The 11,803-nt window shown below is 38.0% G+C and overlaps 1 protein-coding gene across 1 annotated transcript; it reads left to right on the top strand.

The window, feature by feature from the left end:
* Window positions 1-8,992: 8,992 nt before the first annotated feature.
* On the top strand, window positions 8,993-10,720 carry LOC103402032 (ubiquitin-fold modifier-conjugating enzyme 1). The gene is made up of 3 exons (XM_029094705.2): window positions 8,993-9,462; window positions 9,565-9,626; window positions 10,374-10,720. Exons 1-3 carry the CDS (start codon window positions 9,130-9,132, stop codon window positions 10,501-10,503), a joined length of 525 nt encoding a protein of 174 aa, XP_028950538.1. The 5' UTR covers window positions 8,993-9,129; the 3' UTR covers window positions 10,504-10,720.
* Window positions 10,721-11,803: the final 1,083 nt, after the last annotated feature.

Raw genomic sequence — 11,803 nt, 5'->3', positions numbered from 1 at the left:
ATAAATTATATTTTAAAAATGTTGTGATATGAAAGGCATGTCTAGTAACGTAAAAATGATAAAATTGTATATAATGACAAAAATGGACATGGTAGTGGGATGTGATGACAATAGCGGTTGCGGGGCAGTGATGTTGGTGGTGGGGCACTGGGTCAATGATGGCGGTGATGGTAGCAGTAATGGTAGGGGTATGGTGATGCTGCCAATAATGAAGCGTAGCGGTTGAGGTGCAAAGGTAACAATAGTAGTAGGGTGGTAAAGGTAATAATGGTGGTAGGGTGGCCTCAGCAACGCTAGTGGTAGTGATGGTTGTGGTTGTGGTGGTAATTTCACAGTTGTGATTGTGGTGATGAAGTGGTGGTGGCAACGACGGCAACGACGGCAACGATGGTGGTGGCAGACTGGCAATGGCAACAACAATGGTGGTGCTAATGGTGATGGCGGTGTAAGGTTAATATTTGTAGTGGTAGGTGTGGCAGTCACTTTGTTTTCCATGGATAAAAGGCGTAAAAAGATAAATAATGTCCTTTTCAAAAACAAATAAGGGTATTAAAGAAATTAAAAATATGTATTAAAGGCTTAACTCAGCTTTTTATGAAAGCAGTTTTTAAAAGCAACATACATGTTGGCTCTAAAAGTTATTGTGTGAAGATCATTATTTTTAAAATAAGTAAGATATTTTTTTTATAGATATGTTTTTTACCTATAACTTTTTTAGTGCTTAATTGCTTTTGGTGAAAGTAAAAAAAAACAATACCAAACGAAGTCTAAAAATACAAAATTTTCTAGGGGTGGGTTCGGTTTCATTCAGTTTGGTTTTTGGCCAAAATCGGAAACCAAACCGAAGTTACTGTTCAGTTCAGTTTTTTTGAGTCCGATTCGGTTTTTTACAGTAAAATTCAAGCATTTTGATTTATTGATTTATCTTCCAAGAGCACGGTGAAAGCTATACATCTTATAGAACTAAAATCAAAAGATAAATGCTGACAGATGGAGATCTCCACATAAATGAATAGAACCTCACATCTTCTTCACCAAGTAAATTGTACATAATCACAACTGGAGTTTTCATTGATGGATCACCAAGTGGAAGACCAAGAATAGCCCTCAAATGTTGTTCATACTGTGAAGTGTAGCAAGACTCTGTTGTGTGATGTCTGCTATTGTGAGGTCTAGGAGTTACTTCATTTAGCAAAATCTGACAAGAAGTAAATACAAGCATAACTTAGTTGAACGCAGCAGACTTTTATAAGAAAAATCAAATGCGTCAATTAATCGATCATGAATAAATAAGGGTAAATTACATAGTAGCCCCTCGGGTTTGAGATCTATTACAACCTCATACAACGTCTTTAAAACATTTCACTTTCATACATCATGTACCATTTTATTTCAAAATAATACCTCCGTTAGATTTGACAAGGCTGCCACATTTGTGCTTATGTAGCTGCCACGTGGTAAAAAAAATATTTTTTATACATTAAAAATATTATAATATTAACCCAATTAAAAAAAAAACAAACATAAAAACCCAAACCCAGATCCCCTTTCTTCCCCCTCTCCTCTCTGCAACTCCCATTTACAAAATCCCTTCCCACTATCCCTCACCCACCCCCTAGTGACCTCCCCCAAGCGACCCACATCCCTATCCCTAACCTAGAACCCAAAAATCTGTAAGAAGAAGAAGAAGAAGAGGGAGGAAAAAAAAAGCCCCAGTTCGTCCCCCCCAAAACCTACAAGAAGAAGAAGAAGAAGAAGAGGGAGAAAAAAAAAGCCCCATTTCACGAGAAGGTCTCCGGAAGGTCCCCGAGGGGGGGAAGGGAGATGGGTCAGGTGTCACGGCAGAGCGGGGGGAAATGAGGTGGGTCGCTGCTTCTTCTTCTTCTTCTTTTTGTTTTTTGTTGGTGGGGGACGAATTGGGTTTGGGGTTTTCTTTTTTTTCTTCTTCCTCCCTCTTCTTCTTCTTCTTCTTCTTTTTGTTGTTGCAGGTATATGGGTCGCTTGGGGGGGGGGGTGAGGTCGATGAGGGGATGGATGAGGGATAGTGGGAAGGGATTTTGTAAATGGGAGTTTCATAGAGGAGAGGGGGGAAGAAAGGGGATCAGGGTTCGGGTTTTTCTGTTTTTTTTTTTTAATTGGGTTTATATTATAATATTTTTAATGTATAAAAAAAATTACCACATGGCAGCCACATCAGCACAAATGTAGCTGCCACGTTAGCATTTAACAAATTAATGGACGGAAAATCTAACAGATGTATTATTTTGAAATAAAAATAAAATGGTACATGATGTATGAAAGTGAAATGTTTTAAAGACGTTGTATGGGGTTGTAATAGACCTCAAACCTGATGGGCTACTGTGTAATTTACCCAATAAATAACCATAACGCAAAGTTGTTAAAAGAGGTAGAATTGTTACCTGATCATCCTTTGTCAAGAACAACTCAATTGCAAAGGCACTAGCACTTTCTAATAAACAAACAGCTCTGGTTGCAATACCAATGGCCAGATAATTAAATAAATAAAATATATAAAAAATATATTAATTTAATTAATTCGTTTCAGTTTCTAGACCACTGAAACCGAAACTGAATCAAAAGAATTCGGTTTGGTTCGGTTCGATTTTTTCGTTCAGTTCAATTTTTTCGATCTCGGTTCGGTGTTCGATTTTCGGTTTTTTGAACCCACCCCTAAAATTTGCTCAACAAAAGTGCAAATAAAATAATACTTTATTGGGAAATTGGTCATTCTAGAAACATTACAAATGTATTTGTTAAAATAAAAGGATTCACATGATACGTTGTGAATGACATAATTGATATAGGTGCAACAAGTGAATTGTCTAAGCAGCCTAAAGGATATAATATTTAGATAGTGTAAATAGTGTTGGTATAGTATTAAAATAAGGCATAATCGGATAAATGGTCCCCGTGGTCATAAGGTATTCGGATGATAACCCCTGTGGTAAAAAAATTCGGATTCAAACCCCTGTGGTCTAAGTCTGTTAGGATTTATGCCCTTCGGTTAAATAATGCTGACGTGGCTGCCACATATATGCCACGTGGCTGCCAAATGTCTGCCACGTGGCAAAAATAATATTTTTTTAATTTTTAAAAAAAAAAAACCTGAATTTTTACAAAAAAAAAAAAAAAAAAAAAACCCAGAAACTCCCCCCCCGCCCTCCGCCCGTTCCCCCACCCCGCCGGACTTCTTCTCCTTCTTCTTCTTCTTCTTCTTCCCGCCGGAGACGAGCTCCCCCCCCCCCGACGGAGCCCTCTCCCCGCGCGACCCTCCTCCCTCTCCTTCTTCCTTCTTCTTCTTCTTCCCGCCGGTCTCCCCGCGCGACTCCTCCCTCTCCCTCTTCCTTATTATTCTTCTTCTTCTTCTTCTTCTTCTTCCCGCCGGAGACCAGCTCCCCCCTCGCCAAAGCCCTTTCCTCGCGCCCTCCTCCCTCTCCCTCTTCCTTCTTCTTCTTCTTGCAGATCTGGGTTTTTTTTTTTTTGTAACAATTCAGGTTTTTTTTAAAAAAAATTAAAAATTATTTTTTTTGCCACGTGGCAGACATTTGGCAGCCACGTCAGCATTATTTAACATAATGGCATAAATCTTAACAGACTTAGACCACAAGGGCTTAAATTCTAACATACTTAGACCACAGGGGTTTAAATCCGAATTTTTTTACCACAGGAGCTATCATCCGAATACCTTATGACCACGGGGACCATTTATCCAATTAGGCCTTAAAATAATGACAATATCATTGATATGATATAAATACGTAATAAATATAGAAGTGTGATAATATACATAGTATTGAAATAGCATCAATATCATAGGTACAATATCCATTGTAATAAATATTGTAGTGTGATTATGTGCATATGATATTCGTAATTTTTCCTATGATAATAGTATGGAAATAATGTCAATACCATTGATGCAATATCCAGATGCAGATTTCGTATATGGCTGATTTGACAAAATAACACCTACGAAAAAGAAAAAAAAAACATTGTACACCTTGAAAGAAAAAAGAAAAAAGGATGGGGTCCACTAAATAGCCTCTAATACCTAAATCAGAAAAGTAGTGGAGATAAAAGAGAACTTGAAGGAATTCTAAGTAGTAAGTGGCGAACACAGTTTTCTCTATTTGACTTGCCTATTTATAAGGAAAAACACTAGCAGGCAATTAGAATGGAGGCAACAGAGCATACTAGGCAGTCCTTGATGATGTAGGCTAGTCTCCAAAACCTTCTAGCTAGCAATTTTCAAGGTCCATGTTGGTAAGAGTGTGAATGCGATGGACACCCAAAGAGAGACTTTAGAGAGTCGGTGCCCTGTTATCATTCGACCGGTATAGGGATGGGCGGTCCGAATAGCCTATGACTAGCACCATATGCGGCTCAAAATGCCTATGGTCCGTTAGTGGCATAAAAGCCTAATTACTGTAAGATAAACTCCCTTTAGGTAATTTTGCGGTCTACTCATGACGTCAAGCATAAAACCGTCATATTGAGCATGTTGTCCACATGTTCTTCTCCTATTGAGTGTGACTAATTTATGTCTTCACAAATGCTCCACATCTTGTGTTTAAGTAGAAAACAAAAGGAGATGTACTTCTTTTTTTAATAGGACTTCCTAAATGCGTAGGATTTTCTTCCAAGACAAGGTAGGTTTTCAAGTCTTAGAAGGAAAATGTTTACTTTTCTTTTCCCACAAGGACTTAATATAAATAGAAGATTACCCTTGGTTGAATTCTCGCAAATTCCTTGCTTAGTAAATTTAGGATTTGAGTAGAGAATTCACAAAGAAAAATTATAAGTATGATATTTTCACTGCTTCCTCCATCCTTATCTTCACACATAATGGGGCAATAGAGCGGCACCCCTGGTAACTTTGAGTTAGCTACACATAAGATGTTGTCGTTAGGCTACCCAAGAGTTGTAAGTCTGTGATGCAATTGGGCTAAAACATTGTTTGGCCCAAAAGGGCTTGGCCTAATGCTACCCCAAGCATGCAAGGGGTACATCCATTTCATGTCAAAACTGATCCTTATTATGTTCTTCTTACTTATTTTATTATTCATTTGTACATATACATCAAGTCCTTTAGATTTCGAGAGTCTTTATGTTTTAGAACTGGGTCAGGATTCAAAAGAAATAGGCAAAGTGTTTCGAGGGGTCCGACTGGCGTGGTGAGCAAAGTGGGCGTGACTCGGAGAAGGTTGCAATGCAGAATGTGACGCAGGTTGAGGACATGGCTTATTTATCTGCAAAATTTCTTGTGTCTCACCATTCTTGCTAATTCAATAAGCCAATTCGTCTCCAACTTTGCTATCAATAAAAGTGGCAACAAATTAAATTAAAAACTTGTGACTATATTCTTAAGACTTATTCGTTACTTTGACAGGTGTTTACGACAGAGTCAAAGTGCAATGCCATCTTCAAAAAAGGTTGCAAGCTGCATCGAGGTTCCAAAGTACAAGAATGATTGAAACGTTATCCAAAGTAGGAAAATTTGTTCTAAGGCTGCTGCGGCTACATACGAAAAAATAGGTTTTAAGGCTAACATGTGAGGCAATGATGTGGCATTCCTTTCGAAAGTTGGCGTGAGGCTAGTAGATGACCATCTAATTCATTTCATCTCTTTTGACTTCAAGCTTCCAATTGCTCGGTTAATCAAGGATGTGTTTTGTCCAGTGGGATATACGTATGCTCAACGAACATTATGAGCATATGACCACATTCTTCTTATGAACAGACTAAATGAGCAGCTTTACTATCATGGCATGTCTAGGCAGAATGTCGACATGTTGTCTGCAAAGGGCGTAGGCGCAGTTACTGGTTTGCTAAAGTGAGCTCGGAACTCGAAGGATGATGTCAAGCTATTAAGAGCAATGATTTCATTGGAGGATCTTCATGGATGTGGATAGTTATTGGGTTTTGTGCGCACGAAGTCTGATGGTTGCCATTTTTCTGTGCAAACAGGGAAGGTCTACTGCTACGACATCCCAAAGATTACCGAGAATTGGGAAAACAATGAACCGTCAAGTCTGCAGGTTCATGTTGAGTCTGCACTTGTTAATCTTTGTGCTCTGCATCCTAAGTTATGCACCTTGTGTTGGTATATTGTTGTTGATTGTTGATCGTCTTTTCTTTGTTTCGTTATGAGATGAATGAGGATGCAATGTTGGACTTTTTATTGGTTTGCGACTTAGCCTTGTGAAGTGTAAGGCTGGAGAAGAGTCAAGCAAGCAGTCTTGGTGGTGACGAACAATGAAAGATGACAATCATGCACAAGTTATTGAATCTTCACGTCAACAAGTTGCGATCCCTATGGTAAACACGATTTTGGTAATGAGGATGACTTGGATAATAACAGAGAGGTCTATATTTGTGTCTTCAAAGTCTTCCACATCTTGGGGAAGGGTTGAGGAAACAGTTGCCAGTGTTAGCATTAAACGAGTGAGAAGAAGGTCGCCGCTACTCCATGCATTAAGCAGGAAAGAGGGTTTTGTGCCAGTTACTATATCTTTACGTCGCGATGAAAAAGCTGTATCAACTATCAATATGTTTCTATAGGGAGAGATGAATTTTCCCTTGTTGTTGTTATTCACATTTGCAACCCTTGGCTCCCAAAAAGAGAGTTATCATTCATAAAAAAAGGCATTGTATTTGCATGATCTCCCAAGTGATGATCCATCGTCTGCTGGTGTTGCGAAAGTTGGACTTCGCCAAGCCAAAATCTTCGATTAGTTTGCGCCTTATGAAGCTTAAGGTTGTTGCTCTAAAGAAAGCTGAAGAGAAAGTCATGGTGGGCAATTACAAAGTAAAAAAATGGGAATTACACTACAAAAATTTCATAACCTACAAAAAGTGATATGGGTGAAGCTGGAATGCGATGGATACCTTTCGAGTTCGGCGGTATCAACTTGGACTCCACTTTGGTTGAGATGAAGGAGACTGTATTAGCCTGGAGTGAGCTGTGGGAGGTTTGTCGTCTGGAAAGGTCGATAATGGTGGCGCCTATGTGGGTGGCGTTTATGGGCCTTGAGAGCTTATTGGAAGGGAAGAGAACTTTGCCTTGGTTACTATTCTTCATGCCAGCTTGTTATGTCTTCTCAAAAGAAGTTGTTGGCTGTTTAGTTGACTCTTGATGCTTGTAAAGGAGATTCTGAAGTCGTTAAGTTGACCCAACAAAGATTTCTTCCATTTAAATGATTGAGGTGAAAAGTTTGAAAAATATGTTACATTCCCATCCTCTAACCCCACAAAATGGGGCAATTATTGGATTGGGTATTCATTTAATTAAATGTTTGGTCATTTTGAAACCACTTGGTTTTTTTTTTTAATTATTCTTCATTTTGTTAAAGTTTTTTTTATGGGAACTTTAGTGAAAAGCTCATGGTACTGTTCACTTTAACGAAAAACCATATTTTTACACTAAAAAGTCAATCATGATACTATTCACTTTACCGTTTATTTTATCTTTATCGTTATAACTCAAAATTTTCAAGTTTTTTTTATTAGTTTTTTTTTTTTCGTTTTTGGTCTCTTCACTTGGAAGTGAGATGTTTGAGGTTCAAATCTCTTAGATGGCGAATTCGATACCAAATTAGATTACCCATTATGTAACTTAGTTGAACTCTTCATCTTCTTAATTTAAAAATTGTTGGAAAATTTTAGTATTTAGGTTTATTTTAGTATTTGGGTTTTGCTTGTTAGTTTAGGATTTGGGCCTATCTCATCTGAGTTAGGATTTCTTAGATTTGGTTCTCTATAAATAGAGCTTGTAATTTAGTTTGAGAATAAGTCATTCACAATGTAGCATCTTAAGGTTTTGTAGCCGTTTCGGCATTCTCTTTTGTTTAATAATATTCTTATTTTGTAGTCTTGTTCATTGCGTACTCTGATATTCAACTTGGTTTCAGAGCAAGTTTGATCCTTCGAGATTTAATCTGCTTCTGTTTGTTGGTATCAGTTTGTTTGTTTTTGGATTTCGATATTAGTTGTTGGTAGTCTAAACCGCATCTGGAGCATCTGCCCCGTTGAACCACCATCTGCATCTGCATGCACCCGCTGCTGCAATTTATTCGTTTTCGCCATCACACCACATCCACAATCATCTACACTCACTCCTGGATCCATCTCCGTCTCATTGACCTTCTACACCATTCCTACGATTAGTATTCGTTCCCAACAAAGCCCATATCCAAGAACCACTTGGATCCAGTTCGTCTCCCCTTAAAGTCCTATAAACCTGCATCTGTTTCTGTTCCGCACCACACACCCACTGTTTGCAACTTGAACCCGTATTTGCACCTGTGATAGTTTTGCGTGAATTGAAGAAAAGAAAGAGAAAGATGGAAAATGACAAAAGACAGTTTGGTTTGGTCCACACGGGCAACGAGAAGAAATTATTGGTTTTTGGTTTTTCTTTGGGCCCACGTTTGATATTAGGCATGTGTTTGGAGCATGTAATTGTTGACCGTAATGATTGCTAGAGTGCTTGGACTGGTGATCACTCGAGTGACGTTGCGAAAGTTAGATTTTTTGTTTTTTGTTCAAGTTTGTTTGGAAGTTGGAGTTTGCATTGACATCAACATCGGCATTGGCACTGGAATTTGGAGGATTGCATCCATATCTGCTTGTTGGCAAACTCATGTCGTGTACCGCCATGAGTTTGACGGGGGGTGTTGGAAAATATTAGAATTTAGGTTTATTTTAGTATTTGAGTTTTGCTTGTTACTTTAGGATTTGGGCCTAACCCATCTGATTTAGGGTTTCTTAGGTTTGGTTCTCTGTAAATAGAGCTTGTAATTTAATTTGAGAATAAGTCATTCACAATGTAGCATCTTAAGGTTTTGTAGCCGTTTCGGCATTTTCTTTTATTTAATAATATTCTTATTTTGTAGTTTTGTTCATTGCGTATATTCAACAAAAATATTGATGTAGTAAAAAAAAAAAATTAAGTTCATTTTTTTTTGGAGAACAAATAATTAAGTTCATTGGTGAATAACTGAAGCCCTTTTCCTGGAATAATAAGGCCACAATTTTTTTATCGGGGACAGAAACGGAGCGAGTCGAATTAAATTGGGGGTTAGTGTTTTGCTCTGTGGAAGATCAAAAATGGAGGGTTGGGACCCGAACACCAAGTCGACGCTGACCCAGATCCCACTCTTGACGACGAAGGCCGGTCCCAGAGATGGGGCGGCGTGGACGCAGCGGCTGAAGGAGGAGTACAAGGCGCTGATCGCATACACCCAGATGAACAAGTCCAACGACAACGATTGGTTCCGAATCTCCGCCGCCAATCCCGAGGGTACGCGGTGGACTGGCAAGTGCTGGTACGTCTACAACCTCCTCAAGTACGAGTTCGATCTCCAGTTCGATATCCCCATCACCTACCCCGCCACCGCACCGGAACTCGAGCTCCCTCAACTAGACGGCAAGACCCAAAAGGTCGGCCTTATTTTGATTTTACGATTTTCCCTCTTCCCCCATTTTTGTTTTCTGATTGTAATTTAAGTCCATTAATTTCTGGGTAATTTTGGATTGGTTCAGATGTATAGAGGGGGGAAGATCTGCTTGACGGTGCATTTCAAACCGCTTTGGGCCAAGAACTGGTGATTTTTCTATCTTGCTGCCTTTAATTTGTTGTATGTGTTGAATTATTGTGAATTTTTTATCTGTTTGGTCACTGAGAAATTATAAGAAATGAAAGGAAAGCTTTTTTTCTTTTTTTTGGGGAAATTTGTAATATTTGGGTTTACTTGGGATTTCGAAATCAGCTGTGAACTCGGCTCTTAATTCGCTTTAGAAGATATGACATAACAGAACAATAAAAACTCAAATGTTGTTGCAACGGATAAGGAAAACTCGAAATTTGTTTGGCTTTTTGATTATTTGCTTCGAGCAGAAAATTAGGATGCATGGTTTGTATATTTCAATATGTTAGTCTTCTGTTTCTGAAACCAATTTATGTATTTAGATTAAGTATCTTTGCCTCTGCGAGAGGAATTTCTTTTCGCATAACATGACTTACCTTGCATTTTCTTTGTGGAAGAATTATGTTTGTATTCTTTTCTGTGGATGGAAAATAATTTGTGTAAAACTTGCGCAACGCATTTTCTTTTTCCTTAAATTTGAATTGTAGTGAGAAACATCCGTCTGTGGAACTTTTGCTTTTCATGGCATTCACATGGTAATTGATTACCATGAAAGTGTTAGTCTTCCTTTAATCTCCAACAAGGAACTTACTCTAATCTCTTCTGGAAAGCATTAATGCAAACAAACAGCGTGCTCATTTGTTTAATTAAACATGTTTGGAGTTATTGGCTAGTAGTACTTATGATCTTTCTCATGTTATGCAGTCCAAGATTTGGTATAGCACATGCACTTTGTTTGGGTCTTGCACCATGGCTTGCAGCAGAGATTCCTGTTCTTGTGGATTCTGGTATGGTTAAGCACAAAGATGATGCTGCATCATCAACTGAATCTTAGTTCAATGTACTAGTGGCGCTGTAAGAGTAACACCTCGATGACAGAAAATAAAGGTTGAGCCATAAGTGGCAACTTACTGGAACCGAGGATCATAATTTATCCGCAGAGAAATACATTTTTGAGATCAAACACTCTTGAAACTATTTTCTTTTTTAGTTTTGAAATGCATACATGTACATTGTAAGATATGAGTTGATACTATGTTCTTGTTTTCAAATTGCATGTGTTCTAGGGTTGAAGTAGGTAACTTTTGATGCTTTTTCGGTTATACTCAACTCTATCTTCCAGTCTGAATATTTCTGGAAAAACAAGAGTAAATTGTAGCAATGGTCCCTCAATTTTAATCAAATTGAAGCAATGGTCTCTCAACTAAAAATCCATTACCATTGGTCCCTCAACTTATCAAAATGTGTAGATATAGTTATTTTCATCAATTTCGTCAAAATTTTGTCAAAATAAGTTATGTTAGAATAATCATTTATATAATTAGAGTTTCTCAACTCATCAAAGTGTGTAATTATGATCATTTTTGTCAACTATGTCAAAATTTTTGTCAAAACAAGTTATATTGGAAGGACCATTGCTACAATTGGATTAAAGTTAAGGGATCATTTCTCCAGTTGAATTAAAGTTGAGGGATCAATGGTAATGAATTTTTAGTTGAGGGATCATAGTTACACGTTTTGATGAGTTGAGGGATCAATGGTAATGGATTTTTAGTTGAGGGATCATTGCTCCAATTGAGTTAAAGTGAAGGGACCACAGTTTACTCAAAACAAAAAGACAAGAACCTTGAAACCGCGATATACGCTATTACCATCAACTCCACAAGTGCGATGACAATAAAAAGTACTAAAACGATTCGCTTATGCACACCAAAGAGAGAGACAAAAGATTTGATCCGTTGGGTTCAAAAGTATGATAAGGAAAACAATGATCGTGGTACGACATCTATACGCATATAACAGATATGAAGTCAAACCTTTGAGTATGAGTCCAAATGCTCAATGCGTAGGTTCTCCCTCCTCCGTTCCATTCTGTGGAAAACAATGATCACGAGAGTACGGATATGCATTCCTCCAGTTTCGATGCAACGAAGAACTAGTGCATCATTAGATGTTTGAGTCCACTGCACTATATATGCATTCTTTACCTGATATCAGCATCGTTAAGATGATCAGCCTCCTTCTTAAAGTCCTCTCCATGAAACAAACAAGATTACATATATGATTCTTCAAATCTAATAGTAATCATAAGAATAAGAATTACAGTACTAATTAATGATAATTAAAGGGAATTA

This window comes from Malus domestica, chromosome 15 (genome assembly GCF_042453785.1).
Source record: "Malus domestica chromosome 15, GDT2T_hap1".
Taxonomy (NCBI): domain Eukaryota; kingdom Viridiplantae; phylum Streptophyta; class Magnoliopsida; order Rosales; family Rosaceae; genus Malus; species Malus domestica.
The sequence above is the reverse complement of the archived record's forward strand: the minus strand, read 5'-3'. Positions and strand labels throughout refer to the sequence as shown.

Bases quoted from the DNA above. Each gene is read 5' to 3' on its own strand.
- LOC103402032 (XM_029094705.2), top strand. From the start codon at position 9,130: ATGGAGGGTTGGGACCCGAACACCAAGTCGACGCTGACCCAGATCCCA. The intron at 9,463-9,564 runs GTCGGCCTTATT...GGATTGGTTCAG, and splicing joins TAGACGGCAAGACCCAAAAG to ATGTATAGAGGGGGGAAGAT. The intron at 9,627-10,373 runs GTGATTTTTCTA...CATGTTATGCAG, and splicing joins CCGCTTTGGGCCAAGAACTG to TCCAAGATTTGGTATAGCAC.